This window comes from Crinia signifera, chromosome 8 (assembly GCF_055691185.1).
Source record: "Crinia signifera chromosome 8, ASM5569118v1, whole genome shotgun sequence".
Classification (NCBI taxonomy): domain Eukaryota; kingdom Metazoa; phylum Chordata; class Amphibia; order Anura; family Myobatrachidae; genus Crinia; species Crinia signifera.
Window position 1 is genome coordinate 19,334,424 of NC_139224.1, and position 17,096 is coordinate 19,351,519.

A 17,096-nucleotide genomic window follows, 5' to 3' on the forward strand; every position below is an offset into this window, starting at 1 on the left:
CTACTATGTACTGTACAGTATCACCTTGTTTATGTTACTACACTTGTGTCTACTACTACTGTATGTACAGTATCACCTTGTTTCTGATACTACACTTGTGTCTACTACTGTGTACAGTATCACCTTGTTTCTGATACTACACTTGTGTCTACTATGTACAGTATCACCTTGTTTATGTTACTACACTTGTGTCTACTATGTACAGTACAGTATCACCTTGTTTCTGATACTACACTTGTGTCTACTATGTACAGTATCACCTTGTTTCTGATACTACACTTGTGTCTACTATGTACAGTATCACCGTGTTTATGTTACTACACTTGTGTCTACTATGTACAGTATCACCTTGTTTATGTTACTACACTTGTGTCTACTACTATGTACTGTACAGTATCACCTTGTTTCTATTACTACACTTGTGTCTACTATGTACAGTACAGTATCACCTTGTTTCTGATACTACACTTGTGTCTACTATGTACAGTATCACCTTGTTTCTGATACTACACTTGTGTCTACTATGTACATTATCACCTTGTTTCTATTACTACACTTGTGTCTACTATGTACAGTATCACCTTGTTTATGTTACTACACTTGTGTCTACTACTATGTACTGTACAGTATCACCTTGTTTCTATTACTACACTTGTGTCTACTATGTACAGTATCACCTTGTTTATGTTACTACACTTGTGTCTACTATGTACATTATCACCTTGTTTCTGATACTACACTTGTGTCTACTATGTACAGTATCACCTTGTTTATGTTACTACACTTGTGTCTACTACTTTGTACTGTACAGTATCACCTTGTTTCTATTACTACACTTGTGTTTACTATGTACAGTATCACCTTGTTTATGTAACTACACTTGTGTCTACTATGTACATTATCACCTTGTTTCTGATACTACACTTGTGTCTACTATGTACAGTATCACCTTGTTTATGTTACTACACTTGTGTCTACTATGTACAGTATCACCTTGTTTATGTTACTACACTTGTGTCTACTACTATGTACTGTACAGTATCACCTTGTTTCTGATACTACACATGTGTCTACTACAGTATGTACAGTATCACCTTGTTTATGTTACTACACTTGTGTCTACTACTATGTACTGTACAGTATCACCTTGTTTATGTTACTACACTTGTGTATACTACTATGTACTGTACAATTCCCTTTGTTTAATTAACAACTTACTGTACATTTATTAAAGTGTTACCCATGTTAGTTCTTTCATAACACAATATATACAGCGGAACAGCAATTTTTTGGGGGAAAGAATAATTATTACTGATGGAATAGATTAAAACCACCTGAATTTAATGTATGAAACGATACACAGGCTTATGTCTGGGCCAGTAAATTCTCCATGCCGTTTTTTTAGATTATTATTATTGGGGTTTTTTTGCACTGCAGCCTGCACGGATCTAGCTGATCCATGCAAGCTGACGACTTGTATTTGTATTTAGCGGCTGTATATACGGCCGCTAAATGCAAATTTGTATTGGCCAGAATACGACTGCCTACGCCATCGGCTGAGTACAAATACGAATCGTATTTTATCAAAAATATGGCCATTGCCAGTCATATTCATTCCTGGTAAGACGTATTCATATTCTTAGTAAATTTTCCCCAGAGGGACCCGATTCCTGACCGCACACGACTCCTCTGCTTCTTCAGAAAAGCATGCTAGTCTTATGTACATAAATATTGCAATACGTTTCGGAGCAGCTCCTGATCTGTGATTATATCTGTCTTCATTTGAACCTGATTTAAAAAAACTCAGCTCAATGAAATGAAACAAGCTCAAGAATCACATTGAAATTATTAAGAGCCACATTTTCAGCCATGTATATCAAGATAAAAATTGTTTTAATACTGTTTCAATTTGTTTTTAAGTTAGGCTGCTATAAAAAAAAATGTAAATGTAAAATAAAAACTAAAAGCCAATAAATGCCATTAAAAAGTTGTTTGATTAATGACTGTAGCTAACCGAAGAACAAGAGGCATAACTCTGGAAACACCATGCTATGATATGCTGGATAGGAAATGTAGGTACTAATTAAGTCACCTGCACTGAAACCTGTGTTATTCCCGTGCCAGGCATGGGAGTGGAGGTAACAATGGTACACCAGGCCATCTCATGATAAACAGCAAGCAGCTTATTCACAGTTCAGAAAGGATTATCACGGCAATCACATCTTTTTTTCCCTTGCCCTTCTCTCTCTAGCACAATATTCCTATAGGCTACATCGGGTTAGCATTTCCTTTAATTCACTTCAATGGCAACAGCGGCATCAACATTGATGGGACAGCATTACGTTACATACTTGAGTGTTCTCTGGGAATCAGTAGTGCGGTGGCCGCAAACTGAGATCATTATCGGTGCATTCTCCCCCTATTCGTTGGGGGATCTCTGCATTCTATCTAAGTGGGATCTGTTCTGACTTCGTCGCTGGGGGCCTTTCATGGCTCGCGTGGTTTCCTACCATTCACCCAGACCGTCCTCTCCCGAGACTCACACCTCCCATCCAGCGGCGTAGCTTTGTTTGGGGTGCCCCCCCGCCATTAATGGGGGGCGCCCCCCCTCCCTGCCAGCCCGTCGGTCCGGCGTGCCCCCCGTGCCCCCTCCCCCCATTGCCGCATGCTTACCTGTCCGGCCGCGCGTCCCGGCTCCCCTCCTGGCTTCAATAAATTCTATGCAGACGGACCACGATAAAATGGCCGCCCCCATACCGCAGACAGTTTCAGAGAACAGTCTGCTTTATGGGGCGGCCATTTTATCGTGGTCCGTCTCCATAGCATTGCTTAAAGCCAGGAGGGGAGCCGGGATGCGCGGACAGGTAAGCATGCGGGGGATGGGGGGCGGGGGGATTACTATAGCACCGCAGCCCCCCCGGCGCCCCCATATGCACAGCGCCCCCCTGGGACCGCGGGGGCTGCGGTGCTATAGTTACGCCACTGCTCCCATCCTGCTGCTAGGGTACCCCTGAAGGTGGGGATCCCCCTTGTTTCTTCCACTGATTTAAATGCTGTTACTCATCAAACACTACTCTCATTTCCATAAGGCCAGGGATTGTGGAAAATCATTCTGCCGGTTCTCCACAGTCCCAGCCTGGGCTTTCATCCCTTAATGAAACTGCACTACACCTGTCCTGTGTCCTTTGTTCTGAAACTCCCCTCACTTCCTGTCCTACCCCCCTACATGTGGCAGGACCTGGAAGAACTAGCAGAGCTGGTTTGGGTCATACACTCCCCCACTCACTGATAAGGCATGTCACTTTATTAACCCCTGCAGTGTCTGCGATGCCACACCTGGATAACACTAAAAACTGCACTGTAAGTGTGCCTTGAGGACTGAGGTTGGGAATGCCTGCAGAATATACTTAATTACAGCTACCTCAGGGTTGCCGACTTTAACATTCTCCTCTCCGGGAGAAGCCCGGAGAGGAGAGTTTCAGCAGCCGTTCAGGGGGCGGGGCTAACGAGTGACATCACTAAGCCCCGCCCCCATACTGTTAAAAGCAGCTAATTCAGGGATCTCCATGGAGGGGGCGGGGCTAAAATGACGCGATTGTGCCGTTTTAGCTCCGCCCCCTCCTCTGAGACCCGAGGATTGCGGCATTTTAATGCCGCGATCCGGGGGTCAGCGGGGGTCCCCCCTGAATCCGGGAGGGTTGCCCACCCTTCCGGGGGCCGGGAGGGGGTACCAGATTTTCGGGAGACTCCCGGAAATTCCGGGAGGGTCGGCAACCCTGAGCTACCTCTAAATAAGAAGGCGTGGAATACCAGGATACCCTTACTTAGTGTTATTATAGCCAGGGGTGCCAGTATGTTTTCAACTTGGGAGGGGCACAGAATAAATAGAATTCTGCCTCTCACTCCAGATCCCAATGCCCATAATGCTGTCATGTTTGAGGGGGCAGACAGACTCCAGGATGTTGAGATCAGGGCTTTGTGGTGGCTATATAATCACTTCCAGGGGAACAAAGGCCAGTTCCAAGTGAAGGATGACATTGAGCTTGTGGGGTAGGATTGAATGTTCCGTTATCAACAGCGTTAGAGATATCAGGTAGAAAACTACTATTGAGCGGTGGAAATATAATTAGTTCTGTTTTGAAATAGTTTCAGTTGCCAAGATGCAGAGTCTTCACTTACCCCAGAGACAAGCGGGGAATGATGTAGCCAACCTCGGACCAGGGAATTCACTGGTAGGCCCTGGTGATTTCGACCCCGCCCACTTTTTGTAGTATGAAAACTTGGATCATTGACACTAGTGTACCACTGTTTTACCAGTGTGCTCCACCGCACCCCAACAGTCCTTCTGCGGAGACCTCCAGTTTTAGGAGGTACAGTGTGCTTGTGTACTCACCAGGATATGAACAGTTGAGGAAAAGTGAGCCTGCATTTATTGTTACGGTTCCACTTGGTCAGCTATCAGCACAGCTCTTCTAGGGAACAGCACATAAGGGTACATGTGTCAACCCTTAGACTGCAATACAGTGGATATGTTGCCACATAGGGGTAAATTTACTAAAGTGCGAGTGTGGACAAAAGGACAAAGTGGTAGTGTGTCATTGTTCTGGGGGCCCAAGTGGTAGTGTATCATTGTTCTGTGGGACCAAGTGGTAGTGTGTCACTGTTTTGATTGTCCAAGTGGTCGTGTGATTTTGTTCTGGCGGCCCATGTGTAAGTGCTCTAGGTCACCAAGATGGAGTGTGCCAGTTGTTCTGGGAGCCCAAGTGGTAGTGCATTGTTCTAGGAGTTGAAGTGGTGGTGTGCCATTATACTGGGTTCCCAAGAGGCAGTGTGGCATTGTGCTGGGTCCCCCTACTGGTACAGTAGTGTGCCATTGCTCTTGGACACAAAGATGTAGAGTGGTAGTGTGCCATTGTTTACAGATTACAGGTTGTTCTAAGTGCTCAATTGTTAGTGTGCATTTTTTCTGGATGCCCAAGTGGTAGTGTGCCACTGTTTTGGTACTCCTGGTGGTATTGTACCACTGTTGTAGGTCCCCTAGTGATTGTGTTTCATTGTTCTGGTTTCCCAATAGGCTGAAGTGCGGATGCCCAAGTCATAGTTTGCAAGTGTCCTGTGTCCCCTAGCAGTTGTGTGCCAAGTAGTAGAGTGCAATTGTTCTTGTTTCCCATGAAGTAGTAGTGTGTCATTGTTCTAAGTCCCCAATAGAAAGTGTGCCAATGTTCTGTTCCCAATGATGTAGTGTGCCATTGTTCCAGGTCCCCTGGTGATAGTGTGCCAGAGTATTTGGTCCTCTAATAGTAGTGTGCCAGTGTTTTCTGTCCCCAAGTGGTAGTGTGCCAGTGTTCTGGCTTCCAAAGAGGTGGTAGTGTGTCATTGTTCTGGGCCCCCTAAAGGTAGTGTGTCATGGTTCTGGGTCACCTAGTGGTAGTTTGTCATTGTTCTGGGTCCCCTAGTGGTAGTTTGTCATTGTTCTGGCTCCCCTAGTGGTGGTGTGTCATGGTTCTTGGTCCCCTAGTGGTGGTGTGTCATTGTTCAGGTTTCCCTAGTGGTAGTGTGTAATTGTTATGGATGGTTGCCCTAGTGGTAGTGTGTCATGGTTCTGGCTCCCCTAGTGGTAGTGTGTCATTGTTATGGGTCCCCTAAAGGTAGTGTGTCATTTTTATGGGTCCCCTAGTGGTAGTGTGTCATTGTTGTGGGTCCCCTAGTGGTAGTGTGTAATTGTTCTGGCTCCCCTAGTGGTGGTGTGTCATTGTTCTGGGTCCCCTAGTGGTAGTGTGTCATTGTTGTGGGTCCCCTAGTGGTAGTGTGTCATTGTTCATGGTCCCCTAGTGGTGGTGTGTCATGGTTCTGGGTCCCCTAGTGGTGGTGTGTCATTGTTCTGGGTCCCCTAGTGGGGGTGTGTCATGGTTCTGGGTTCCCTAGCGGTGGTGTGTCATGGTTCTGGGTCCCCTACTGGTGGTGTGTCATTGTTCATGATCCCCTAGTGGTGGTGTGTCATGGTTCTGGGTCCCCTAGTGGTGGTGTGTCATTGTTCTGGGTCCCCTAGTGGGGGTGTGTCATGGTTCTGGGTTCCCTAGCGGTGGTGTGTCATGGTTCTGGGTCCCCTAGTGGTGGTGTGTCATGGTTCTGGGTCCCCTAGTGGTGGTGTGTCATGGTTCTGGGTCCCCTAGTGGTGGTGTGTCATGGTTCTTGGTCCCCTAGTGGTAGTGTGTCATTGTTCTGGGTATCCTAGTGGTGGTGTGTCATGGTTCATGGTCCCCTAGTGGTGGTGTGTCATTGTTCTGGGTCCCCTAGTGGTAGTGTGTCATTGTTCTGGGTCCCCTAGTGGTAGTGTGTCATTGTTCTGGGTCCCCTAGTGGTGGTGTGTCATTGTTCTGGGTCCCCTAGTGGTAGTGTGTCATTGTTCTGGGTCCCCTAGTGGTAGTGTGTCATTGTTCTGGGTCCCCTAGTGCTAGTGTGTCATTGTTCATGGTCCCCTAGTGGTGGTGTGTCATTGTTCAGGCTCCCCTAGTGGTAGTGTGTCATGGTTCTGGGTCCCCTAGTGGTGGTGTGTCATTGTTCTGGGTCCCCTAGTGGTAGTGTGTCATGGTTCTGGCTCCCCTAGTGGTAGTGTGTCATTGTTATGGGTCCCCTAAAGGTAGTGTGTCATTTTTATGGGTCCCCTAGTGGTAGTGTGTCATTGTTCATGGTCACCTAGTGGTGGTGTGTCATTGTTCTGGGTCCCCTAGTGGTAGTTTGTCATTGTTCTGGGTCCCCTAGTGGTAGTGTGTCATTGTTCATGGTCCCCTAGTGGTGGTGTGTAATTGTTCTGGCTCCCCTAGTAGTGGTGTGTAATTGTTCTGGCTCCCCTAGTGGTGGTGTGTCATTGTTCTGGGTCTCCTAGTGGTGGTGTGTCATTGTTCTGGGTCTCCTAGTGGTAGTGTGTCATTGTTCATGGTCACCTAGTGGTGGTGTGTCATTGTTCTGGGTCCCCTAGTGGTAGTGTGTCATTGTTCTGGGTCTCCTAGTGGTGGTGTGTCATTGTTCTGGGTCTCCTAGTGGTAGTGTGTCATTGTTCATGGTCACCTAGTAGTGGTGTGTAATTGTTCTGGCTCCCCTAGTAGTGGTGTGTAATTGTTCTGGCTCCCCTAGTGGTGGTGTGTCATTGTTCTGGCTCCCCTAGTGGTGGTGTGTCATTGTTCTGGGTCTTCCTACTGGTGGTGTGTCATTGTTCTGGCTCCCCTAGTGGTGGTGTGTCATTGTTCTGGGTCTCCTAGTGGTGGTGTGTCATTGTTCTGGCTCCTCTAGTGGTGGTGTGTCATTGTTCTGGGTCCCCTAGTGGTGGTGTGTCATTGTTCTGGGTCTTCCTACTGGTGGTGTGTCATTGTTCTGGCTCCCCTAGTGGTGGTGTGTCATTGTTCTGGCTCCCCTAGTGGTGGTGTGTCATTGTTCTGGGTCTTCCTACTGGTGGTGTGTAATTGTTCTGGGTCCCCTAGTGGTGGTGTGTCATTGTTCTGGGTCCCCTAGTAGTGGTGTGTAATTGTTCTGGCTCCCCTAGTGGTGGTGTGTCATTGTTCTGGGTCTCCTAGTGTCAGTGTGTCATTGTTCTGGGTCTCCTAGTGGTGGTGTGTCATTGTTCTGGGTCCCCTAGTGGTGGTGTGTCATTGTTCTGGGTCCCCTAGTGGTAGTGTGTCATTGTTCATGGACCCCTAGCGGCAGTGTGTCATTGTTCATGGTCACCTAGTGGTGGTGTGTCATTGTTCTGGGTCCCCTAGTAGTGGTGTGTCATAGTTTTGGGTTCCCTAGTGGCAATGTGTCATTGTTCTGGGTCCCCTAGTGGCAGTGTGTCATTGTTGTGGGTCCCCTAGTGGTGGTGTGTCATTGTTCTGGGTCCCCTAGTGGTGGTGTGTCATTGTTCTTGGGCCTCTAGTAGTGGTGTGTCATAGTTCTGGGTTCCCTAGTGGCAATGTGTTATTGTTCACCAAGTATCACTGTGGCAAAGATCAAAGAGATTTTTTTTAATTATTGTTCTGAGCTTTTGAGAGAATTAACACTTTACAAGGTATTAATAAAACAAGATGGTAATGTACGTAGCAGGACTACTGTCCTTCAGTAATTAGAAATAATATAAACACATTTTATCATGGGGCCGATTCACACCTGATCACTGCTGAGCAAATTTGAACAGTGGCAGATTATTAATGCTTGTGCGCGGCACCTGCTAGCAAGGTAATCCTGTTACTTTTTTCCTGCAATAGCCATTCGCAAAGTGATTGACAGGAAGTAGGCATCAGGGGGTGGTAAAAATAAAAGCGCAGATGTGCCAAAAAAACCCAAACAACCCAAAACACAGGCGTGCCCAAGCGTTTTAGGGGAAGGTGTGTGACATCATCTCCAGGCCGGATATACCTGTATTCATCACAGCTGCCGAGCACGTCCCTGGCTACTTCTAGCTTACGATGATTGGTGCCCAATGTAAAAATTAATTCAATGGTGAGCAGCAGCTGTCTGCTCTCTCGCCGATGTAAATTTGTTCAACAGCGATCAGGACTGAATCGGCCCCTATGTATTTCACCACAATAACTTCTGTAAAAACTCAATGTTATCGGCCATGTTGGCTGATTTTCCGTCCTGCTTTACTGTTGGTGGCTCCCGTTTCCCAGCAGGGTATAGTCGTGTCTCCTATAGTAACGCTTTTGGATCACCAGTCCCAGCACAGACAAGATGCCCATAACTCCAACCACAGCCACAAGCACCGAGGAAGGGATGGTATGCGCAGCCTGGAGTTGACCTGCAGAGAGAGTGGGTGATAAAGTTACAGATATTCATTGTACTGTGACTGCGGTAAGTCACAGGGCTCAGGGCCGGCGCTACCCACTCAGCAGCTCCTGCAAAGCAGGGAGGCGCCATGCTGAAAAGGCGCTGTCTCCCTCCCTGCTCTGCTAAAGCTGCCTCAGCCCTCACTGTCACTGCCTCCTGTCTGACAGCGGGCGGGCGGCAGTATAAAGAGCTGCTCCCTGCACTGCGAGTGCACACAGCCATGGAGAGGCTGAGCAGCTCCCTGCACCACGCACTCACTGTCCTCCTCCTGCGACCTGCCCCCTCTTCCTCACGGACACTTGCGCTGAGGCATGTAGCGTTGTCTGTGAATGCCTGGATGACATGTCATGTCCGGATCCGCCCCCTACCCATTGCTCCCTGCGCCTGTCAGCTGTCAATCAAATGACGAACAGGCAGCAGCGCCGCCTCCCCTTCCTTCCCTCTTCTCAGTGTGCTGTGCCAGTGCCACTGCCAGTCCTCAACACTCCACCCCTCTATCTCCTCCCCTCTTCTTTCATCTCCTCCTTCTCTCCCCTCAGTCACAAGTGCTGCACATACTTTTTGTACTGCTTTCGGATCGCATCGCACACACATTGCATGCATGCCGTGCAATGCGATCTAGCCCATAACGTATGCGATTCTCGCAGCGTGTATGGGCACCTTTAGTGCCTGCAACATTTTGCGGACACAGCACTGAGATGGTGTATGCATACATGTACATGCTCCCGAGATCCTCCATAGGATCGCATGTTGCATACACTCCCACCATTGGTCTGCAGCTAGTTGCAATGGGAATGTGAAAGGGCGCAAAATGTATGGTTTGCAGGAGGGCGCCGGACACCCTAGCACCGGCCCTGACAGGGCTGTATTTGAGCCAGACAGTGGTGCTGCTCAGTGTGGCTACTGTATGTAATCCCAACTCTACAGTCTGAATGCCATCAGGCATTAAGGGCAGTGGCGTAACTAGTAAATTTGCACCCCCCCCCCAGTAAACCTTACCCCTCTATATGCTGCTTGCAGCCACCACCGCATTCTTGGCAGGGACCCGCAGATCTGGTCCGCGCCGCGGTCCGGCGCTCCTCCTAATGAATACTGACCCACACAAAATGGCTGCCCTTAATAGCAGACCGTTTTTAAGGATACTAAAGGAGGCCGCCGCCTCCTCTAGCATCCTGAAAAACTGTCTGCTGTATGAGGGCAGCCATTTTGTGAGGGTTAGTTTCAATTAGCACTGCAGCAGGAGCCAGGAGGAGAGAGCCAGGGACCATCAGTGGCGTAACCATAGCCCCACGGACCGGCGCCCACACTTCCTCAGCACCTCACCGCCACCGCGGGGTCTGCGGGGATATTGTTACGCCACTGATTAAGAGGGATTTAGAGGTAAAGAGATAGCCATTCCTGCCTGCACATTTGCCTTTCTTATTTGCATTTTAAACATGTACATACAACACATCACCTCATCTGTGCAACCTTAACTTCAGCATATAGGAACGCATTTGCACCCGTGCACATGGGTGGGATTTCATGTGTACGGGGCAGCTTGTGGCGACGTTTACCTCGCTGGGCTTGCCTAGGAAAATGCAAGCGTTCCCAAGCATTTTATGAGAGGGTGCGTGACATCAGCTCCAGGCCAGATAGGCCTGTATTAAGTAAGTCTCTGGCTACTCCTAGTGTGCGATGACTGGTGCCCAGTGTAACAATCATACGATGGTGAGCGTGTAACTAATGGATTGGACATTTTCATTTGGCTGTGAAGTCTTCACTAGCTGTACACATCTACTCACACTTGGACCTGTGCCCTTTAATATCTTTATTGGTACGGCCTCATCTAGATACTGTGCCCAGTTCTGTATAGGTCACTGGTACGGCCTCATCTAGATACTGTGCCCAGTTCTGTATAGGTCACTGGTGCGGCCTCATCTAGATACTGTGCCCAGTTCTGTATAGGTGACTGGTACGGCCTCATCTAGATACTGTGCCCAGTTCTGTATAGGTCACTGGTGTGGCCTCATCTAGATACTGTGCCCAGCTCTGTATAGGTCACTGGTGTGGCCTCATCTAGATACTGTGCCCAGTTCTGTATAGGTCACTGGTGTTGCCTCATCTAGATACTGTGCCCAGTTCTGTATAGGTGACTGGTGCGGCCTCATCTAGATACTGTGCCCAGTTCTGTATAGGTCACTGGTGTGGCCTCATCTAGATACTGTGCCCAGCTCTGTATAGGTCACTGGTGTGGCCTCATCTAGATACTGTGCCCAGTTCTGTATAGGTCACTGGTGCAGCTTCCTCTAGGTACTGTGTCCAGTTCTGTATAGGTCACTGGTGCAGCCTCATCTAGATACTGTGCCCAGTTCTGTATAGGTCACTGGTGCTGCCTCATCTAGATACTGTGCCCAGTTCTGTATAGGTGACTGGTACGGCCTCATCTAGATACTGTGCCCAGTTCTGTATAGGTCACTGGTGTGGCCTCATCTAGATACTGTGCCCAGCTCTGTATAGGTCACTGGTGTGGCCTCATCTAGATACTGTGCCCAGTTCTGTATAGGTCACTGGTGTTGCCTCATCTAGATACTGTGCCCAGTTCTGTATAGGTGACTGGTGCGGCCTCATCTAGATACTGTGCCCAGTTCTGTATAGGTCACTGGTGTGGCCTCATCTAGATACTGTGCCCAGCTCTGTATAGGTCACTGGTGTGGCCTCATCTAGATACTGTGCCCAGTTCTGTATAGGTCACTGGTGCAGCTTCCTCTAGGTACTGTGTCCAGTTCTGTATAGGTCACTGGTGCAGCCTCATCTAGATACTGTGCCCAGTTCTGTATAGGTCACTGGTGCTGCCTCATCTAGATACTGTGCCCAGTTCTGTATAGGTGACTGGTGCGGCCTCATCTAGATACTGTGCCCAGTTCTGTATAGGAGACTGGTGCGGCCTCATCTAGATACTGTGCCCAGTTCTGTATAGGTCACTGGTGTGGACTCATCTAGGTACTGTGCCCAGTTCTGTATAGGTGACTGGTGCGGCTTCCTCTAGGTACTGTGCCCAGTTCTGTATAGGTCACTGGTGTGGCCTCATCTAGATACTGTGCCCAGTTCTGTATAGGTCACTGGTGCGGCCTCATCTAGATACTGTGCCCAGTTCTGTATAGGTCACTGGTGCGGCCTCATCTAGATACTGTGCCCAGTTCTGTATAGGTCACTGGTGCGGCCTCACCTAGATACTGTGCCCAGTTCTGTATAGGTCACTGGTGCAGTCTCATCTAGATACTGCCCCCAGTTCTGTATAGGTCACTGGTGCGGCCTCATCTAGATACTGCCCCCAGTTCTGTATAGGTCACTGGTGCGACCTCATCTAGATACTGTGCCCAGTTCTGTATAAGTCACTGGTGCGGCCTCATCTAGATACTGTGCCCAGTTCTGTATAGGTCACTGGTGCGGCCTCACCTAGATACTGTGCCCAGTTCTGTATAGGTCACTGGTGCGGCCTCATCTAGATACTGTGCCCAGTTCTGTATAGGTCACTGGTGCAGCCTCATCTAGATACTGTGCCCAGTTCTGTATAGGTCATTGGTACGTCCTCATCTAGATACTGTGCCCAGTTCTGTATAGGTCACTGGTGCGGCCTCATCTAGATACTGTGCCCAGTTCTGTATAGGTCACTGGTACAGCCTCATCTAGATACTGTGCCCAGTTCTGTATAGGTCACTGGTGCAACCTCATCTAGATACTGTGCCCAGTTCTGTATAGGTCACTGGTGCAGTCTCATCTAGATACTGTGCCCAGTTCTGTATAGGTCATTGGTATGTCCTCATCTAGATACTGTGCCCAGTTCTGTATAGGTCACTGGTGCGGCCTCATCTAGATACTGTGCCCAGTTCTGTATAGGTCACTGGTACGGCCTCATCTAGATACTGTGACCAGTTCTGTATAGGTCACTGGTACGGCCTCATCTAGATACTGACTAGATGGGCCAAATGATTCTAATATGCCGTCAAATTCGGCATATGTTACTTGCTGACAAGATTTATAAGGCAATCATTGCTCTGATCAATAAGCTGAAGAATTGGGATCATAGCTGTGCCTGGCATTAAACATGGACGGCTGATTGATCGCATTAAACATGGACGGCTGATTTCTATGTTTCTATATCACCACAAGGGCAAACTACAAATGAAAGCAATGTAGTAGAAGTTACTCACCAGACTTAAACAGAATAGGCCCCTGGGATAGCCTGGCTGAGTTTAGCCGCCTGTCAGAGTTTTGGGTATCACGCCGGTGTCTCCCCATGAGGCAGCCCTGTGTACAGCGGTTTGGAGAAGTTTCATTGTGACAGATGATGACGTTGCAGGACAGATAAACCTCCTGGAAGTTGTTAAACCTAAAAACATGGAAGCTGAAGCGTTTCAGCCTCTGGTCTGAGACTGGGTGAGTCTGCAAGGTAGAGTCGCGGGAACACCTGAGAACAAGCAGAGGTACAATGTAATGGAAAAACATTGTCTGGTAGGGCATTCTGGTACTTGAAGATCCACCACAGTGAGACTTCCTACCACAGCTATACAATAATGCAATTATAGAGGTATGAAATACTTCCCTTATTTCTTCTTTCTTCACTGAACCCCACCTCAGTTCAGTAATATCACATTAGGGGAAGGGGGTAAGAGGTTTGAGGTCATTTTTACTGCTGCTATTTTTGTGATCAGTTTAGTGCACCCACCACAGCATGGCAATAACATACCAACATGTTGTATTAAGTCTACATGTATGTAATAATTACCCGTGCTGGATGAGACTGTATATATGCTCTGTATCCTCCAGTGACGGGGAAGCCCTGCAGTTCTCTGCCATTATCTGGAGCTCTCTATCGTCTGACTCCACTCTGAACTCCACATGTAGATGACCATGGATGTCAACCGCATACGGATACGTGGTAATAAGGTCAAAAAAGTCGCTGTTCTGATAGAGCTTCAGGGAGACGTTATAGTGACCCTGGGAGACCACATCTGTGACTTTAGGATGAAAGAGGAACCCAAGGGTCTCATTGGCTTCCATTTCGCACCTCACTGGGATCTCTATGCGGTGCACGTTGGTCTCCGGGATCGTTCCGTAGACGGTATTTACATAGAACGTCACCCCGTCTTCACTCTGTGGAAACATCCAGATAGTAGGAGGTTTACATGATTGTAGTGTGTAGAGAAAGACTACAATCTGATTTGTGGGAAATCCCTAAAAAACAGCAATTACCTGAAGGATACAGGCAAAATGTCAGTATCTCCTGAATTTAAGGGGAGGGGGGTGTCAGAGATATCTGCTGTGGTCCCCCTATTTTATAGGTTACTATGCGGCTGCTTAATTGGAAAAAGAGTCAAGAGCTTGGCACCAAATGCGAACACATCTTTAGATGGCGTAGCCATTGTAGTCTATGGTCTATGTTATGCAAAGTTTTTCCAGAGGGAGATCCCAGGTTGCTCCTCCTCCCCAGCCAACCGGTAACCAGCACATGTGCATTAGTGCAACTGGGGTCTGAAACCAGTAGAACATCGCTGACATTACGGATTACCTTTTACTCATAGCGGGAATGGGCTCCCACCATAGATAAGTGATCATTTGTAAATTCTGCCAATACTTTCTTATTTCTACAATATGTGCTGATAAATTATACATTTCAGCAACAATTGCGAAATCTTAGTAAATCTTAGTAAATGTGCCCCTAAAACTCTTGTGAGACTGTGGGGGTTATTCTGGTTGAATTCGTAGCCTTTGCGAGTCCACCAAACCCCGCCCGGCGAACGCCCCCCCCCCCCTCCCCGCCGCCGCCCCCTCAAAGTGCGGCTTTGCCCGAACAGCTGCGAATGGATGTTTTGCATAAACATCCATTCGCATGGCTCGGGTAACCGCCCACATCATTCGATGGTCACCGACCATCGAATGATGTTTGGCGTGCACGCCTATAAAAGTGACTTTTCAGTTACTTACATTTGCGTGCACGCTGATGTGGATATGGGCGGGCAGCTGACATCCGGTGATGTCAGCCACCCGCCCCCCACACCCGCGTCACTGCCTCATTACCATGAGAACGCACAGCGTTCTCATGGAAACGCCCATGGAACGCTGGGCGTTCCCATATGGTAGTGGGGCAGCTCGGCGCCCCCGCCCATCTCCCCCCCCCCCCCTCGCCGTGGGTGCACATACCATACGCCTGCACATGCGCAGATACCCGCCTGCACATGCGCAGATGCGCAACATACGGTACTGCACGCAGATCTGAATAAGGCCCTGTGTCTGTAGCCCCCAATACTGTGTTTCGGCACCAGAGTAGCTGATTAGTAACTAAAGATTAGCGCTAGGATAAACTCAGCAATAAAGGCTGCTGGAAGTACAGTAAATCTCACCAGGACACGAGATCCACATCCGCTGAACGGTATTTTAATGACAGCGACATTTCCATCCAGCTCCGCCTGGCACAGAGGGTCTTCCAGGTGAATATCAAACACATTGAGGTTGGCCTCGGTCACCAAGCGGAGAGGTAGATGGTATTCTGCTCCATGAGAGAGACAGCTCAGCGCGCCCTTGGGTTTAGGGTCCTCTGTTGGTGCTGGGGACGGCTCAGCTGTTGGTGCTGGGGACGGTTTATCTGGCCAGAAATACAAGATATTTGCCTCATCAATAACTGCAGTAAGTGCATATTTCAGTGGTTTGTTTTCCATCTGATAACGTTAATGTATTGTTTACTCCTGTACTACTGTAATTCTATGCTTTGTAACCATGTTTTTATATGAGCTGGGGGAGACACCACATAGCTGCCATCTTGATACGATTGAAAACAATGCAGCAGAATGGATCTGTGTTGTGTCCCATGGCAACAAAGAGTAATGACATATCTGAGGATATAAATACAAGTCTGAGAAGCACAGACAACAATAGGGGTATCCTATATCCTATGGTCATGCCGGGCCATAAATCCAGAAGTGCGGTATTGGGTTAGTGCAATGGTAGAGGACCTGGAGCCTTGGCGTGAGTTACATTTTTCGTCTTCTGTGGGATATATGTTTGGGTAAGTGTATATGATGTGTTGTTATCTCCGTGTGTGGTCCTGGATTAATACACACTATGTTTGTATTAGGCCATCTCAGAATGCCGTTACTCTAAAATATGCCGGTGTGGGTTGGGGAGAACAAGTGTAACGGAAGAAGAGAAAATAAGGCGTCATTACCTGCATATATTGCTTCCTGTCCCATTGAGTAACCATAAGAAACATAGTACTCAATTCCAAAAACGTAGATTGTAAACGGCATGGACTCATGATATATTTCATGTGGTCCCTCGGTTTTACCCAAAGAGACCTCCCAAGCATGGAATCCATTCCAAGATTTAGATGAAAGACTGTATGAACTGAGCCTTTGGTGGTCCAGGAAGAAGCCATCACCAGAAGACGCCTGAGATACAATCAGGAGGTAGTTGTAGTATCTTGTCTGTGTTACAAATCTGTAATGCATCCTTGTGACTAATGAGGGAGGGACATTAGTGATAAAGGGATCATACACTGAAACTACTCCTGGTATAGAATCTTGGAAGATGTATGTAACCATAATGGGTTTGGTGGCATTAATAGTCATTTCTTTCTCTACCACAATTTCGATATAGGATCCATTTTGTAGGCTGTAGTGGGTGTCTCCCTTCGGACTACTAATATCCACTAGGGTATCTGGACTGGCTGATATAATTTTAATGACATCCTTTGCGTGGTTTAGCAAGGGAAACACAGCAAGAAAACTCCCCCAGTTCTCCACAGGATGTAGCTGCTCAGCCAAGACATCACACCCATTAAGAGACAAGAAGCATTTTTGGCCACTGAACACAGCCACTGGGCCTGTGGATGAGACTCTGGTGCCTGTGAGGTCATCTGCACTCTGAAACTGAACGACTTGTTGATACTCAAGTTGGAACGAGAAGGAATCTCCACTGGTGTAGGAGATGCCTTTAAAGGTGATGGACCCAGAGACGGTCACAGTCACTGAGACAACTTCTTCTAGGCCATTGGCAACGGCAAATTGCTTGCTTGCTCCCGACCCAGTAGTTGCTATGTAATACTCTGTTCCCAGGTCTTCAAGTTGAACACAGGCCATGGCATCAGCAGAAGTGGCATATGTGTAGAAAGCAAAGACAGATATGTCATTGTCGGATGTCACCAGCACAGCCTTGGAAGTCTCTTGGCTTTCCGTGATCATATACATGTAGTTTAGGGTCACCAGTGCACTGCTTTCCCTCTCAATGAACAGCGTCTGATTGAATTGAGGCTTGGA

At 48.0% G+C, this 17,096-nt stretch overlaps 1 protein-coding gene across 1 annotated transcript; it reads right to left on the reverse strand.

The window, feature by feature from the left end:
- Positions 1-7,992: 7,992 nt before the first annotated feature.
- LOC146026951 (CUB and zona pellucida-like domain-containing protein 1) lies at positions 7,993-16,556 on the reverse strand. The gene is made up of 5 exons (XM_083157984.1): positions 16,007-16,556; positions 15,186-15,427; positions 13,571-13,938; positions 12,996-13,252; positions 7,993-8,773 (listed from the first exon to the last, which is right to left on the reverse strand). Exons 1-5 carry the CDS (start codon positions 16,407-16,409, stop codon positions 8,619-8,621), a joined length of 1,425 nt encoding a protein of 474 aa, XP_083014110.1. The 5' UTR covers positions 16,410-16,556; the 3' UTR covers positions 7,993-8,618.
- Positions 16,557-17,096: the final 540 nt, after the last annotated feature.

Coding starts and splice junctions, on each gene's coding strand:
- LOC146026951 (XM_083157984.1), bottom strand. CDS start 16,409: ATGACTATTAATGCCACCAAACCCATTATGGTTACATACATCTTCCAA. Junction 13,939..15,185: donor GATGTGGATCTCGTGTCCTG/GTGAGATTTACT, acceptor ATGTTTCCACAG/AGTGAAGACGGGGTGACGTT. Junction 13,253..13,570: donor TACAGTCTCATCCAGCACGG/GTAATTATTACA, acceptor GCTTGTTCTCAG/GTGTTCCCGCGACTCTACCT.